A 17,576-nucleotide genomic window follows, 5' to 3' on the forward strand; every position below is an offset into this window, starting at 1 on the left:
TTTGTAAACATTGCTTTGTTTCCTTCGCGCAGTAATTCTTGCTCTTGCAGCTGCCCGACGCCATTTCGAGGCAGGATCAGTGCCTTGCATTTTTTGCACTTTCCTATATTCGTTTTGCAGAATAGCTTCTATTGTGTTTACCGCCTTCAACTCACTTTTCCCCTCCGCATCACAATTTTCGGCCTTTAACCGAATCCTATCTATAGCTTTTTGGATAGCTGCAAAGGAACCAAGGCCAATCCCATCATCATGTACCGAAATAATACTAGCTCGTGCAGAAATCCTTTGGCTCGCATCTGAAGTGTTTTTCGGTTTGTCATTAGAGACAATAATGCATGGAATGACTGATAATTTTACTGCCGCGTCATGTAGAAGTAATTTTATTTGCGTCGCAGCCAAATTTAATGCAATGTAAGTTATTACAACGCCAAACATGATAAAGCACCAATTTATTATTTGATATACTGGATGGAAATTATATTCTGATTTGAATTTTGATGGTACAAAATCGCCGAGACCGATTGTCGTGAAGGCCACGATAACGAAATAAAATCCTTCAAAATATGTCCAATCTTCAAAATGAGCAAAAGCAAAAGCACAAACTGAAACAGTTAAAATAAATATGACGCTTACCATGGTTAAAATCCGACTAATCGGTAATGTGTGAACGTCGTGACGTTTAATAAAATCGTTGGTTGGTAGTATCATATAAAGTTTGTTTAGGAAATTCTTTAAAAGTGTAATTATTCTTTCGAGTAGCACATTCATAAAAAGTACATAGAGTGGTATACTTGTGAGGGCAAATACAATTAAAGCTAGTTGTCCGAAGAAGGTCGACGGCGAAGCGTGACCAAAACCTGAATCAACAATATTATTGAAATATTAAAAGTAGAGAACAAAAGAAGAATAAACCACATGGCATGCAGGAAACACTGCAAAATTGTATCAGTATATACTTTTTTTTAATTGGTTACTTACGAATTCTCACTACACATTTCACTGCAGTTGATGTGCTCGAATTAACGTAAGTTTGAATTAAGAATCGCAAAATAATCTTGGATAAATAAAGACATAAGGAAACTCATTAGAAAAAGTCCTGGTTGTAATCTTGGAGAAATAAAGACATAAGGAAACTCATTAGAAAAGTACGTACCAATTGTTGTGATAACCGTTCCCGAAAAATAAAACGAACCAACGAAATCCCATTTTCTATTCTCTTGACTTTCTTGACCAATTTCACAAGCTTGTTCATGTGTTTGAACGATTTGATACATCAAGTCCATGGAGATGTTATTCTTCGTTTGTAAACGCGTAAATAATTCTACGTATCTTTCAATAGACTTTGCTTCATTCTCCGACTCCAGAAATTGGAAAAGAAACCCGCCTAATAGCATATATAACAGCAGAACAGCAGAAAGAAAAAGAGTAAGAAATGTTTCTTCTTTCATTGTGAATACAATTTTACATGGCTTGAACAAGTACAGATCTTTTGAATAACAAAAGGTATTCAATACAAATTTTTCTTATGTTAGTAGTTTAAACAAAAAAATAAAATAAAAAACGGAAATTCTTGAAAACTCCCTCAAGAGTATAAATAAATGAATATATTGGGTCTTATAACTATAAAAATTAAAATTATATAATTATACTATAAACTTTAAAATAAATACATACTTACATAAAAAGATGGATATTATTACACATTTATGTATGCAGCAACTAGCAAGCGTACTACATAATTTAAGAGCAGGTGGATGGGCTAATGAAATGGTAAAGAAACTGAACAAAAATAAACAAACAAACAAGCAAACAAAAATAAAATGGGGCTTTATCTATGGTATTTTGAAACAAACCACTCAATTGTACCCAAGATATTCAACCCTTTAATTGCAATTTGACGCTGTGTCCACCCACATATTTAGCATAATTAATGGCTAATTATAACTTTGTTCATATAACAAGTTTAAAGTGGAGAAAGTTAACAATCCATTTCATCACTATCCCCAGACACGATTAACAAGCAAGAAAATTTTCCCACTCCTTTATGTAATATCACTTGTCATTCTTTGTCAAAATATGCAATGATTTTTTTTATTTATTACCGCCTACCGTTTTTGTTTTGTTTGAAGTTGACAACTATACGATAAAGTTTTTTTTATCAGGAATTCTTCAAGAAATTCACATTTAACTATATACAACTTCATTTAAATTTGAAAGAAAATGCTGTAAATACACCAATGTGGTTTTATTTTTTTCTCGGAAATAATTTGAAACAGGATGGCTTATTCGAAGAGGAAGGGAAAGTTAAGTAACGGAAAGTTGATGCCAACACTGATTTATCTTGATACAAACAAAAAAATAAATCAATAACAGAGATAATACCGAAGTGAATGAATATATAACAACTCAAAAAACTTCCTTCAAGATCAGTAACTTTCACAGTTATATTCAGTATTTCCATTTTTAAATGGTATTTTTTCCGGGTGTAACAATATTTGTTTCAACCTAGGAGACGAAACTGAAGATATTCCATTGTACTAAACGCGGTTTAAAGTAGGTGCTTTATTCAGCTTATATTTTTTAATTTTGGCGCTTTAAATTTCTAACAAATTGATAATTAAAAAACTCAAAACGTGATTGATTTAAAGAAAACAATCTTTATTTAATATACAAACTCGCCACTTTGCTTTCTTCATATTTCATCAATGTTTTCATCCATAAGCCCGAATTCACAAGCACCACGTGTAACTTCCTCGGGATCTTCTTCTTTTTGTTTTGATTCTGCTTCATCAGACATTTTTTATCATTTTTTATGTTAAATTTTTTACGCTAATTTACATACATAAAACAACATAGTGTACATAGTGCACAATAAAAACACTACATTAACGAACGATATTCAATTTCGACCCATTTCTATTCAGAAACAATAACCATAAATATGTAATAACCCCCCAAAAAAACAATACAATAAAGAAATAAACAGTGCAACAAATTCAACAAATTAACACCTTTTAAAAAAACACACTGAACTTGAACACAAAGTCACAAAAATACAAAGCGGAAAAAAATAAAAAATTCACGGCTTTTTTTGTAACAAATGAAAAAATAAAAAAATATTTTTTCTGATAGATGCCATATTTTATTTTGTAGGCCGAGATTAGGCAAATGTCTAGGCTGCCTAACCCTAGATCCGCCCGTGGATTTTTCCGGCAACTTTCAAATGTTATTGCTCTTTTCAGGCCTTTTTTGGCTTCCATTTTCTCCGTGGTGTTCTAAACATTTTTTACAATTTTTATATTCCTCAATTTAGTGTGCAAAACCACATAATCTCCAGTAAACCACATAATCTCCAGTGAAGCACATAATCTCCAGTGAAGCACATGATTTATCAAGGGTTATGTAATATATGTTACGAAACATCGCGAGATTAGCTATGGCCGAATTAGCACCGTTTATTCGAGTTTTCCGAAAAGCAAGCTATTTTTAGTCCACATTATAATCCAAAGTCCTTTTTGCATGGTCAAATTAGATCAGTAATTAACTTGTTCTACAACCTTCTATTAGTGGATACAAGAATCGTAATATATCGTGCAATCACACCCCATGTCATCACACCTTTTCCATGTTATTTTGGCTCAAAATAAGAAGTGCGATGTAATAGCTTTTTTAATGCTTTGACGACTGTCTTATTTATTTACATGGTTACGAAATGTTAAAATGGTAACTTTGTATCGTGGTAAATTTTTATATAAAAAAATCAATGCTACAATTTACACTTGATTTTCTAAATGTGAAACTTTATAACACCAAAATCAAACCTAAAAATAAGGAGGAAATTTTGCTTCAGTCCAAGATGTTCAGCCTGAGATTTCTTTTTCTGTCCTTATAGTTTCATAAAATTGCACTTTTCAGTAAATCGCAAAAAAGGTATATATATACGCAAGAGTAAGAAAAAGTAATGTCAGCATTGGCCCTCACAAACACACTGTGATAGAGGCAACGTGAAAACAAATTCTAAATCTTAATTAGTGGATGGGTTGCTGACGTCATCAAAATTTAAGTGACGTTTCTTTTTCATTTTTATCCTGCCTCAGTGGATTATTCCACGGGCTTTATTGACTAGTTATCTATATAATAATACGCTAGGTGTGTCTGTGTATCTGTAATAGGCAAAGTCGATATACTTATTTTCCTTTGATTTAGCCGAAAAATGCATGTCTAATTTGTTAAATTTTCTGACATTACGGCACGACGTCAATAACGCTACTTTACCATAAATATCCTATATTAAATTGACGAAGCCAGTACAGTGCACCTAAAACTTTGAGGCCAAATAACTTGGAAACGAAGTGATGACGTCAATGATTTTTCACTGCGTGGGTAACTAGGGACCACTTAGGACCAATTTAGGTAACTTTCCCAAACCTGGGTCCCCAAAATCCGTTTCGAAATGGACGGATAGATAACGTCATCACAAAAACCTTGAAACCCTAATATCTCTGCAACCATTGGTCAAAAGTACATGATCCTATACATTTTCTTGATCAGCGTTTCAAGATCTATACGATGAAGGCAACGGCTATACAAATTTTGGTTTTGCCGAGCCATTGTTAACATCATCAAAATTTAAATGCACCTTTTTTAATTTTTCCTCTGCCTAAGTTGATTTTTCCACGGGGCCTTTTCGACTAGTCTCTATTATAATACGCTAAATGTGTCCGTCTGTCTGTCTGTAATAGGCAAAGTGGATATCGTCATTTTCCTTTGATGTCGCCGAAAAACTTATGTCTGATTGTTAATCTATCTAACGTTACGGCGAGATGCGAATAACATTGATTGAACGTCAATATCTTATATTAATCTAGCCGATAAAGCCCGTGGAAAGATCCACTGAGACCAGATAAAAATAAAAAAAAATGCGTCATTTGAATTTTAATGACGTCAACAACCCATCCACCAATAAAATAATTTAGAACCTTGTTTTCATGTTGCGTCTATTGTGTAGAGTTGGAAATTCTGAGCAAAATAATGTATAAAGATAGATTTTTATACCACATTGCTGCACGCAATGCGGCATAAAAAGGGCAGCCGAACTCATGGATTTTTTCACGGGCTACGGACTAGATTTTTGTATTTCTTGTGAGGTTTTGTGGCGAGGAATTAATGCGATTTGACATTCGACATTTTTTGTAAGATTTTAAGAACTTTTTTGAGGGAGGACTTTCGAGCTGACGTAAAGAAAAACGTTCTCATCCGTGGAGAGAAATAAGATCGGAATCTTTTTCTTCTTTCTTTAAAATTGCTTTTCAATATCACTATAGGAAAAACACAATGTGACTAAAAATGATGATATCAAACAACTAGCTAACTTAACCTAACGTTATCAGAGTGGCTCGTGCTGAGTCAAGAACAAAAAAGTACGACAAAGCCTGGAACTTATGGTTGACATGGTGTAGTAAGGACAAAAAACGAGAGGAAAAACTTGCTTGCAGACTCTTTTACATTGCAATTTTTTTAACCACGTCTTGAAGACTTCGAACAAAAAGGAAGCATTAACAACTGCTTTTTTACGGCATCAGATTGGGTCATCATATTAATGGATTTCTTTCACCTATCATCCCTTTTGTTCAAGTTTTCAGTTAAAACACGTTATATCAGACACTGATTTGTACAGCAAGCAAAAAACAACCAGTATAGAGACAGAAAAAATGTTTTAATCTCGAGAATCCTATTGACTTTCTGTCCCGTTGCCTTGCTGGAAAAATTCATGCAGGTTGCAAACTTGACAGTTTATACGAATAAAAAATGTTTTCTCACTCCTCGTTTGATGAAAACAAAAGAAGGATATAAAGGTCATAAACAATTGGATATTTTACGCTCGGGCTAGGGAAATATCTAAAAATAAATTTAAGGCAAACTTCCCTGGAAATTACAGCTTGCGTAGTTTGCGTTCAGGAGGTGCTTCAGCAGCAGCAGAAAGTAATGTAGACGAAAGATTTATTTCTAAGCACGGTCATTCGGTTTCAAACAGAGCAAGAAATTGCTAAATAAAAGATTCTCTTGAGAATAGATTGTCAGTCAGAAAAAAAGCTGGGAATATGTGTCCTTTTATTACTGTATTACGGTAAATCATCATAAGAAAGAAAAAGATTTTTTTTTACAGCTTTCTTTATATCGGAAATACTGTTCATGTCAGCCAAGAGCAATTACTCCAAAAAAAGTTGCATTCCTTATGTTTGAGTATTTCCAGATGTAACAAGTGGAAAATAGTAAAAGAAAAAAGTTTCCGACTGAACGCAGACAGTTGAAAGCGATTTTCCCTACGGTTTGGGAACGAATTGGATGTTGCGTGGGTCGAAAGAGTAGCACTTTGATCCAGTCATTCTCGGTTGCTGAACAGCACGATGGCACGCAAAACCCAACGGAAATCTAACGAAACAAAGGGAATTGATGACAAAGACACCGTGGAAAATCCATGAGTTCGCCCGTCCTTTTTATACCGCATTTTGGTTGTTCCGCCACTTGCGGTACCCCTTTGTACAGAGACAAATGAACAACGGCTATTATTGAAGAGACTAGTCGTCAACCCGTGGAAAAGTCCACAGGGTCACCCGTCCTTTAGCATTTCGTGTTTCCGTAACACGACTTTTTTCTCGCGCACAAACAGACAGGCGGAATACGGCTATTATTAAAGGGACTAGTCGATAGATCCCGTGGAGTAATCCACTTAGGCAGAAGGACAATGGAAAAACAGGTTGTTTTAGTTTTTTTGCTGACGTCAGCAGTGCAAATACAAAATAAATATATTTTTTTAGAAATTTGTATACCTGTTGCCTTCATCGTATAGATCTTGAAATGCTGATCAAGAAAATGTATATGATCATGTATCTTTGACAAACGGTTGCAGAGATATCAAGGTTTAAAGGTTTTTGATGAAGTCATCAAACCGTCCATTCCGAAACGGATTCGGGGACCCAGGTTTGCAAAAACATTGACGTCACCACCTCGTTTCAAGTTATTTGGCCTCAAAGTTTTAAGTGCATTGTAATGGCTTCACTAATCTTAATTAACTTTCCTTTGACGTCAATACTATTTTATCGTAAAGTTTGGTAAATTACAGAACAATTTTAGAGGCGATGTTTTATAGAATTTGTTAAAGAAAATTTTGAAGAATGTAATCCACTTTGCAAAAGTGACAGACAGACACACGGAACTGGCTTATTATTATATAGATTATATAGATAGTCGTTGACCCGTGGAAAAATCCACGGGGTCGCCCGTCCTTTATATACCGCATTTTGTATGTCTTTCTACTTGAGTTGCCATCTTGCGCAGAGACAAACAGAATACGGCTATTATTATAGAGACTAGCCGTTATCCCGTGGAAAAATCCACGGGTTCGCTTGTCCTTTAAATTTACCCGTCGCAACAAAGTGGATAAAAATATATCGCATTTGATATTCGTGTTTCCGTAGCATGATTTGTTAACTCAGCGGGGAATCCGCGCAGAGACAGACGACGGAATACGGCTATTATTAAAGAGAAGCCGGTAGCCCGTGGAAAAACCCACGAGGTCGCCCGTCCTTTATATATCGCTTCGTGTTTCCGTAACACGACTCTTTTCTCGCGCACAAACAGACAGACGGAATACATATCCTTCTGGCGCAGTCGCGTGCGCGCAATACCGTCACGTCACAGCGAACCCCCTTACTCGTTTGCCGTATGATAGGGAAATTCCTCTTAGGGAAATAACCGCGTTAGTTTTGACCAGAATGAAATCTTCCGACAATGCAAAAATTCTATGTAATAAAGAGAGAATATAATCACATACAGTCAAACAATTACGTGATATTGCAAAAAGTCGTGGATTAACAGGGTATTATAGACTATGTAAAGCTGAATTAATTAGCTTATTGGATGTACCACAGAGGCCACCCAAAAGGGCCAGACAACGAAAGCCCGCAAGACCTGTAACCATACTACAAACGCCGGAGGCTATGGACGTCTTCGAGAAGCAAGAGATGTCAAAAAATCGATCAATCGTAAAATCCAAGATGCAGGAATGGTACAACTGGCTAGTTGATGCTGTTTCAAAGCCTATAAAAGAAGGGGTCATGAGTAATTATGCAAAATTCAAACGTACTGTTATGGGACTCTATCGCAGGGTAGCAAATACAAGACCTACGCTGCATGATGAAGTCGAACAGGAGGCTAACGAGGACTATCTACATGAACAGCCAGGGCAAGATTTTACCCCCCAGGAACATAAGCATGCTCACCATAGAACCTTCCGAAGTTTCCGCATTCCCGGTATAGGAGGAGCCGACGTCGACGGGTATATAGGGATGGTGCGACCAAACGTGAAAACCTTAGTTGAGGGGCAGGTAGAAGATATGGAGTCAGAAAAGATACAGCTGTCTCTATGGATACATTGGAGGAAGCCAATAGAGGGAACCAAGGAGTATGAGGAGGCGAATAAAGCCTTCCATAGTAGTATGGCCTCAGTATTCCGGGGTAGCAACGTAGATGACATGCTGGATACGATGTTTGCCTAAGTTAAAACATATGTTGAAAACCCGGCATTCCCCAAAAGTGGCTTTACAATCGCTCGAATACTACACCTTGATGCAGACTTCCATTAATTGAAACTAACAAGAGGCTCATCGTATATCAAACTACCTAAATGGATAGCTTCGAAAAAGGCAATTATTAATCCAAAAAATGAAGATGAGGAGTGCTTCAAATGGGCTGTCATAGCATCCCTGCATCATGAGGAGATTGAAAAAGACCCACAAAGAATCGAGGGATAAGCATTATAGGTATTGCATAGACCACGAGACCGTTAAAATTACAATGCCAGGAGAGTCAGAAAAATGGTTAATATACAGAGATGGCCAGATGCAATTTAAGTCACCCTTTGCAATATATGCCGATTTTGAAAGCTTATTAATACCAATGGAAGAGGATGCCAGAGAGACCAAGACTGAAAAGCTGAGCAAGCACGTACCATCTGGATGGTGTACCTATAGCACATTTGCCTATGGGGATGTACCAGATCCCCTAACGGTGTACCGCGGCAAGGACTGCGTCACCGGCTTTGTCAACCATCTGGAGGATGAAGTGAAACGTTTCTATAATACATACCCGCAGCAGGACATGAAACACCTAACAGAGATCCTAAAAAGGGAGCACAACGATGCATCGAAATGCCATATCTGTCTAAAGCCCTTCGATGACGGCAAGAATAACCGTAAGGTCAGGAACCATTGCCACTATACCGGGTTATATAGGGGTGCGGCGCATAATAGCTGTAATCTCAAATATAAGATGCTTAGCCATATACCCGTGATATTCCACAACGTTTCGGGGTATGATGCCTATCTGTTTATAAGAGAACTGGGTGAAAAATATGATACTCAGGACATTGGCTGTATTGCCGAAAACACGGAGAAATATATAACTTTCAACGTGAAAATCAAGGTACCTCTTGGGGCATGGGATATGTTGATGGCGAGAAGTATAAGAAGATTGAGATTAGGTTTATCGATAGTTATCGATTTTGTGACCTCAAGCCTGCACAAATTAGCAAGTAACCTCATTGGAACAAACGCCGCCGGTATGAAATGTCAGCAGTGTGCAGATACCTGTCTAGAATTCCATGGCATAGACGCCTCATAAGAGGCAAGATTTTGGTGTAAAAATTGCAACTCGAATACCACGAAGCAGTTTGACATGGACCGGGTAAAGGCAAACGTACCATCCATGGGCAAATTCATCGACAAAGATGATACCTTTAGACTGATGCTTCAAAAAGGCGTGTACCCCTATGAGTATATGGATGATATATGCAAAACCCAAGTCCCAAAATAAGAACCATAAGGTATACACACAAGAGGTATCGAAGTTAGCATTAAACAGGGCAGACGACAAATGGCTCATACAACCGGACCAGACTACAATACTTGCCAGAGGCCATTACCGCCTAGCGTCTACGGAGGAATAAAATGGAGGCCTGTCTGTATATAGCCATACAACTTCCATATGCCCTGATTGCCTACATACTTTTTCGATATGGACGTATAATAAAAGGAATGTCCGACACTGCACAAGTATTCCACAATGCCTCCGCAGAAAATGAAAATATTGAGAAGCCCATCGATAGATGCCAGGCTTTGAGGGAGGCCCTACGCAAAGGAAAAGGGCATCTCCTGCCCAAAAATTGCACAGAAAGCTTTGTCGACAAGGCCCCTGACGAGGCTATCGACAAGGTACATACAGAGTATGTACAGCGGGAACTTCAGAAGAAGAGAGAAAAGACTGCAAAAGCACTGTCAACCAATGCCATAAACCTGTATGCCAGCATGATAGGGAATTTTGTGGATATAGACAGCGTTAAGGAGCTAAGGAGAGATATTGAGGATGACCCTATTATTAAAGACTCCTTCGCGAACTTATGCATACTGGTCTACTGTAAATTCGGCAGGTATCTTGCGCCTATTTTAATTGCCGGGCACACATCCCGGCACATGGGTAAAAAGAAAGAGAATGCGGCGAAGGAGGCGGATACGACGGAGGAGACGTCACCATAAGAATAAATGAGTGAAGAAGAACAAAAAGAGGAGAGAGTTATAACAAAGAAGAATGGGGGTCGTGTAGCAGCCGGCAAGAGACCTACCGAATGGAACCGAAAGAACAAGGCTAACTTACAGAAGAACGTAGGCAAAGAACCTTCACAGGATGATAAGGAACCTGCGGCAGGTTCTAGCAAGTCAATGGGCAGTGTCCACATCTATGGAGTTGGAGCGATAGCCGTGATTGCTGTGGGGGTGGGTGCCTGGTATATGCTTAGCAAAAATGAACCCAACAAGCCGGCGGCTAATCCGGAGCCCCAACAGGGCAAAACCCAGCCTATCCCAAGCATGCAATGAATTTTTCTAAAAAATGACACCTAATAAATGGCAACAAACAAACATGATGAAAACATGGGACCTAAGGAAACCATGATAATCGATACCTTATGGGAGTCTGCCAGGCTGGTATCCTATACAATTCTGATCGCTATGGGAGGAAAAAAGGCCCTAGGGGTCTCCAGGCCTAGGACTAAAATGAACTTGGAAGATGGTCTTCAACTAGCCGGGTATATGAGTGCGGCAATTCTATTCGACTAATATGTGATAAAACAAGGTTGGTACAAAAAATCGTTAATATCTCCGAAATAGACCGCCCGTTGAAATTTCTATATCTCCAGGAGAGATATAGAAAATATGGAAGAGCCCAAGCAGTGTCCTAAATGTCTAAAATCCCTCCCCTTGAACCAGTTCAAGTCAAAGGGTAAAGGGCAGCTGACAAAAACATGCATCAAATGCCTTGATCTCAGGAGGGTATCAAAAGGCAATGCCAAACGTCGCATCTATATGCAACCCTTATATGAACTAATAATTCTCCTACAGGACCATATTCAAGCCCAGTTTAATGAGGGCTACACGTGGGAGAACTTTGAAAGGCATGTCAATAACAAGTTACGATTCAGATACGATGAAACTTTTAATCGCCCAACGCTTGCCGAGGTCACCAATGCATTACGGAGGGCACAGTATGTCATAACAAATGGACATCAAATGTTGTAGGATCTGCAAACAAATATTAGCGCTACACAATTTTAAAATTAGGGGTAATAGTCGAACGAAAAGTTGCATAGATTGCCTTGATAAAGCCAAAAAAGCCGGGCGACTCCAAAAAATAGGGACATCGAAGACGTTGAAATAGGCCCCATTGCCATTGATGCAGAAATTCAGGGTGTTCAACAGGATGAAAACTTTATCATCCTGTATGATCTACTCACATACAACATTATACCACTGTATATTATCGGTTCCCCCGCAATGGGGGAACCGGAGAAGGCAAGGCTTGTTGAAAGGTATCGCAAAGCCCTGTGGGAGCCATTGAGACCTTGTTCGATAAACAAAATCAACCCTTGTTTAAAAGGGCAGACCTAGAAAGATTTCTATGATCCCAAATGCTACGCAGTATGGCCTTGATCGTCATATGACAACATCAAGGGGAGAAATAGAGGGTATACCGTGTGTAGTCGGTGACTACACCCGGTCAGGTACACTAAGAGGAGGGATAAATCCCCATGATATATTCGTCACGTTGGACGGAGCCCTCGAAATTACCGTAAGATCGAGAAAGCCCAAGGCTGTGGCATTGACAAAATGGCTGGCCGGGAATTGGTGGAAAAATTGCAGGAAACCATTATTGAGAAGGATGGGACCCTTGCCTTCCTCAATGATGAAATTAAGGACAGAGATAGCCAACTTATGGTTTTGGGGGATGAGATTGAGCAGCTGAAGCATTTATTATTGAATTATTACCATTATTACCATAACAGTATGGTAATAATTCAAAAGAATAATGATGATCCCTGCCCATACGTTGCGATCTGTGGACAACAGGGATATGTAGCACAAAAAATACGCAATAAACTTGTTGATTACACCAAGGGTGAGATCGTGGTACTGGCAGAGAGCCCGAATTCGATCGTCCATTACAACTGGCTTCGAGAACGTGGATGTATTGAGGTAACGCGGAGAGAGTCAGGCATTTTAGGTTTGGTAAGAATTATATGCATGAAAGACTTCTGGAACTCGCGGAATAGGCATGATTTTTACTACCTGCAGGTAGTAAAAATTATATGCAAAAATGGGTGAGGTGCCACCCCACCCCTCCCATTATACTCTTTACCAATCCTTCACATGATCGAGCGGAACTTCAACATTTTCGGGAGTAAGCATCTTCCGAAACAAAACTCCTTTCGGGACCATCTTTCAAATAGTATAGCATGCGACTACCCATCACAATACGATCCAACTTATACATTTTCCTACTCCACCGGGCATCAATGGCACGTCGTTTCGCATCACCATGCTCTTCTCCGGGCTGTAGAAGATACAAGTGTAAACCATCCTCGGATAGAGGCTTTTCCCCGGGATATTCCCCGCTTTTTGCAAGTGGTACATCATCGAGTTTTATCGCTTTGTTAGGTTTCATACCAATCATGGTAGTCTTGGTATTGTTAAGGTTTTTGACAATGGTATACAGATGCTTGACCCAGGTGCTACTAGTCTCGTTAGAGACCAACTCCTGCGCATCTTAAGGCTTAAAGAGACTTTCTGCAAGGACTTTATTATAGCTTTCAACAAAGGCTGTGAACTTATGGTGGTACTTGGTGGTGACCCGCCTAATTTCAACACCCTTATCCTCCAGTAGTTTCGTTACGTCGGATTTAAACCCGAAACCATTATCACACCGGAAGGTTTTGGGGTAGTGTAGGGGTCCCGCTTTGTAAATATCTTTGATTATGTCCGCGACCTCGCTAGCTTTCTTTGTGCGTAGGGTCTTGCTACTTTGTATCTTGAAGCTACTTCAATGCCTGTCAGAATATACTTGTGCGTATTGGCATACAACCGATAATGGGGCATATATAACAGATCGAACTGATGCATCTCGTTGGGTGTAGTAATGGTAAAGTGTGGATAATCGATCTTTTTAGGACCCCGAATGTGTCTCAACCATAAGAGTTGCCTACTCAACCAATGAGTGACTAGCTTTTTGGAGAGACCACTCTCCTTTGCGAGTAACCTAACGGCTTTCCGTCCGACCCACAAATCTTCTGGGGTATAGTGTATATTGCCAAGCTTTTCGGCCTCTTCTTCGGTAACAACGTGCGTTTTTGACATGTCTTTATTATATACATGTTAAAAACGTTCTTACAGATATTTATAGGCAATGAACCCTAGTAGGGATAAGGAGCCAAGTACGAACATTAGCTTACTTGTTGGGTTTTTGAAGGGGTGTAAAAGTCCTTCAATTGTGGGGCTATTTTGTCCGAGGAAATATAAAATTGATACATAGAATCATCAAGCTCCCTCAAACATTTTCCTGCTTTTATTTGCCTCTCTTTTTCCTCGTTGAACCAGTCAAGTTTCTTTTGCCTCTTCCGTATCTATTCCGCTTGGGCCTCGTTAAGCCTTTCTATCGCACGGTCATGACGCCTGCGTTCTGCCCCGCAAGCTTGCTGAATAAATAATTCGATCCAGAAAATGCGAGGGCGTTTATTAACGCGCAACTCGCCATGATCATAAGAGTAGCCATTTTATTCTGAGACAAAACGGTTGCCCTTGGATATATTTTCGCTTGCCCACATAGGTTGGGTGTTGGTATAGTGTAACCTCCTTCCAATCTCTGCAAGCGATGGGGCATCACCATTTTCTCGATACCGGAGCGGGATTTTGTGATCGATATGCCACTGTTTACCATAATTTTCCCAGGTCATACCCTCAATAAACCGAGCCTCGATATGGGCCATCAGCGTAGCCATATCGCACCCAATATACTCCTGTGAACTGAGCTCCTTGTTTCCCTTCAGTGCATTGCGAGCTCGGGTACTTACATTATGAGCTTGATGAGGGGTCAGGGGGTCGCAAATGGGGCAATATCGTTCTGCTTTTCATGGTGACAATACTGACTCCCCTTGCAGTCTTTGCAATAGGCTTTCACCCCCATGGCAAATCTGGCTGCCTTTGCACTCTTTACAGTGGGATCTCTGTCTTTGATGGGGGCAAATGCTTCCACCGCCACATCTTTTACATTGGGATCTCCTTTTTTCATGGTGGCAAATCTGACTTCCCCTGCATTCTTTACACTGAGACCTAAACCTTTGATGTTCACAAATTTGTCTACCCCACACTCCTTACAATATGCCCTCTCCCTTTGATGGGGGCAGATGCTTCCACCACCACACTCTTTGCAGCGAGACCTAAACCTTTGATGATGACATATGCTTCCACCCTTACATTCTTTGCATTGTGATCTCCGCCTTTCATGCTTGCATATATCCCTACCGCCGCAGTCCTTACACGTTGATCTTTGCCTTCCATGTTCACAAATCTCACCTCCCCCACAGTCCTTGCAGCGGGATCTTTGCCTTTGATGCGGGAATTTTGTACACTCCTTTGATGCCTTGGCTACGTTCAAGCACTTGATGCACATTTTTGTTATTTGACCGTTACACTTAATCCTAAAATTTTCAAAAGATAAAGAGAGTTTACATTTTTGACACTTATATTATCCATCCATATTGACTCGTTTTTGCCCTAGGAGGACAAACACGAGTTGTGGTCATTTAGTACTCCACCCTATCCAATCTACCATCCACGTTATTAATCTGCGCATCCATCAGGAGGTATACATAACATTTGAATTCGCCGGTTCCATCGGCTTCCTTGGTGATATGTAGGGTGATGCCATCACTTACCCGCTGTAGTGGTCTACAACTACCATGCAGCACATTATTGGGGGAGCTCCGAAAGTCCACAAACAGGGCATACCTTTTATTAAAAAACTTTCCGATGGTTACATTGGAGTTCCGCGTCTGCCAAAGATATGGACGATCTGTTCCAGATGATCCTTGGGAAGCATGGCATAGCTATAAAGCTCGTTGAGCTCCCCCTCGACAGTGACGCTAATCTTCTCGATTTTAGGGTTGTACAACGTTTCGTTAACACCGGCATAGGGCTTCATTTTTTCAGGGTCTAAAAACAGTAGCAGTACGCCCTTGAACGATTTTGATGGTGAGTCGATCTGGAGGTTATAGCTAGTATCGGATTTCTTCATGGTAAGTACCTTCATCCTGAGTACTCTTTCATAAGGCAGGGCAAGCCTCGAATATCTTGACATCATCGCATTTGCCAGGCCTTCATTAGTAATCTTATCAAATTCTAGTCTGATATTACTAATTTTATACGTAGCATCAGCTGCTTTGGCTCTCGTGCTCCCCATGGCTGCCGTCTCTGCATCCTTGATGACGTCGCTGTAGGGCGCGAAATTGATGATGAATTGCAATCTGTCGTACAGGCCTGCCGGATATAACGGCATATCCCGTGTCAACTCGAACATTTTTCCTATGGGTATACAGAAGGTGTTCCCATAGGCTCCCACATGACCGGTTGCCTTGACCTGTAGGGCCCTGATCGTTCCGTCGTTGGGATTGATACCCTCTAATATAAGGTTATTGTTGCGCTCAAACTTGGATAGCGAGATGTCCCTATACAATGCCAGGATATTGTAATCAGAGATACTTTGAACCTCCTTGTTATTTAGAGTAATGCGTAGATTTTTTACCAGACCTTTCCCTATATTCGATGCGATCGTACGTGGTGGCATATTTGGAATGTCGACATACAGATCTTCTTTCTGGTCAATGGTTGATGGGGTATGGGAAATCTGGACTCTTTGCCGGTGTCCCTTCATACCAAGAAGCTGTATGCTCTCGGCGTAAGGGTCCATCAGTATACCATATGCGTTCATTATATATTTATTATATGGCTGTAAATAAATGGATAACCCAGTATTCACACCCGAGGAGGATATTGGTAAGCATGATGATAAAGGCGACAAAGAGGATACCCAGCAATCAACGCAATTACCCGGAACATCGGGTACTTCAACGCCGGGACAGCAGGGAGGTGCGCGTAGACGATTGGCGCAAAAGACCAAGCTATTTCATATATACACATCTTAGAGACGGACTCGGTATGACGCCCAATGCAATGCATTACGATAGGTTCCGAATGGATGAGAGGGGTAAACTTATATTAAAGAGGGTTGTGACGGGGAAAAGATCACTAGCGGAAGTACCATTAACGTTGGAAGATGGTAATTTTCCAACTATTGGACAGCTCGAAAAGAGGCTGGGTAGTGCGCGTATGAAGGCAATAGGTTTTGATAAATATCAAACACCCAACAAAGGTGGTAGGACAGAGGCCCAGAATCTTATCCGTGATGTTAATGTCCTTATGAATAGGGATGAGGATGATGAGAGGACCCCTTGATAAGGCCTGATGTGATGGAGATGGAGACGATCGATAGTATTCAAAATTATGCCCAGGACGTTGAAGGCTGTATAGATACCTCATTTGCAGGCATTGACGATGATGCCCCTGAGGTTGATATGAAATCATTAAAAATCGAAATTGAGACCCTTAAGAAGAATATGAAGGAGGTGAGGGTCGAAATTATAAAATATGATAGCGACATCAGGACAAAGGAGGGTAAATTGAAAGAGAAACTCAAGAAGCAGAAGGCCGGGGCGAAAATGCCTCAGGAGATTGCCAGGCTGGAGAAAGGTATTGATCAATTAAAGAAGGATAAAAATATTGCACTCGGTAGGCATGGTCTAATTTCCTCCGAGGTTTTTAAGCATCTACGGAATACTAAGCCTGAGTTGATAAAGATTGCCGGGGATGACATGCTTGAAAAACTTAAAACACTCTTCCGTGAACAGGGGTTAACCATAGCAAAGCATCGTTTCTGCTGTAGGTCTACTAATTTCCACCATTGTTATTGCTGTTACAGGAGGAGAGGGTGCGGCAGCAGGTGCTGCAGGGGGGACCGCAGAGGGTGGTGAAAAAGGGTTTGTGCAAAAGCCTGAAATACCTAGCAGGTAAAGCAGGTGCTGCATTGCCGGGTATTATAGGTACAGTGGTCTCCTTCCTTCTAAGAGTAGCGTCAAC

General features: G+C 40.0%; 3 protein-coding genes across 3 annotated transcripts in view; all 3 read right to left on the bottom strand.

Moving 5' to 3' along the window:
* Positions 1–17,576, bottom strand: part of LOC130656529 (40S ribosomal protein S20-like) — a 75,384-nt gene that overhangs the window by 34,910 nt on the left and 22,898 nt on the right. The gene's annotated exons all lie outside the window — the stretch shown is intronic.
* LOC130656530 (potassium channel subfamily K member 13-like) lies at positions 421–1,987 on the bottom strand. Its single transcript, XM_057459407.1, has 3 exons — positions 1,154–1,987; positions 634–857; positions 421–554 (listed from the first exon to the last, which is right to left on the bottom strand). The coding sequence occupies exons 1-3, from the start codon at positions 1,446–1,448 to the stop codon at positions 453–455; spliced, it is 621 nt and encodes a 206-aa protein (XP_057315390.1). The 5' UTR covers positions 1,449–1,987; the 3' UTR covers positions 421–452.
* Positions 13,590–15,440, bottom strand: LOC130656531 (uncharacterized). The gene has a single exon (XM_057459408.1). The coding sequence runs from the start codon at positions 15,052–15,054 to the stop codon at positions 14,476–14,478; it is 579 nt and encodes a 192-aa protein (XP_057315391.1). The 5' UTR covers positions 15,055–15,440; the 3' UTR covers positions 13,590–14,475.

Source organism: Hydractinia symbiolongicarpus, chromosome 9 (genome assembly GCF_029227915.1).
Source record: "Hydractinia symbiolongicarpus strain clone_291-10 chromosome 9, HSymV2.1, whole genome shotgun sequence".
Taxonomy (NCBI): domain Eukaryota; kingdom Metazoa; phylum Cnidaria; class Hydrozoa; order Anthoathecata; family Hydractiniidae; genus Hydractinia; species Hydractinia symbiolongicarpus.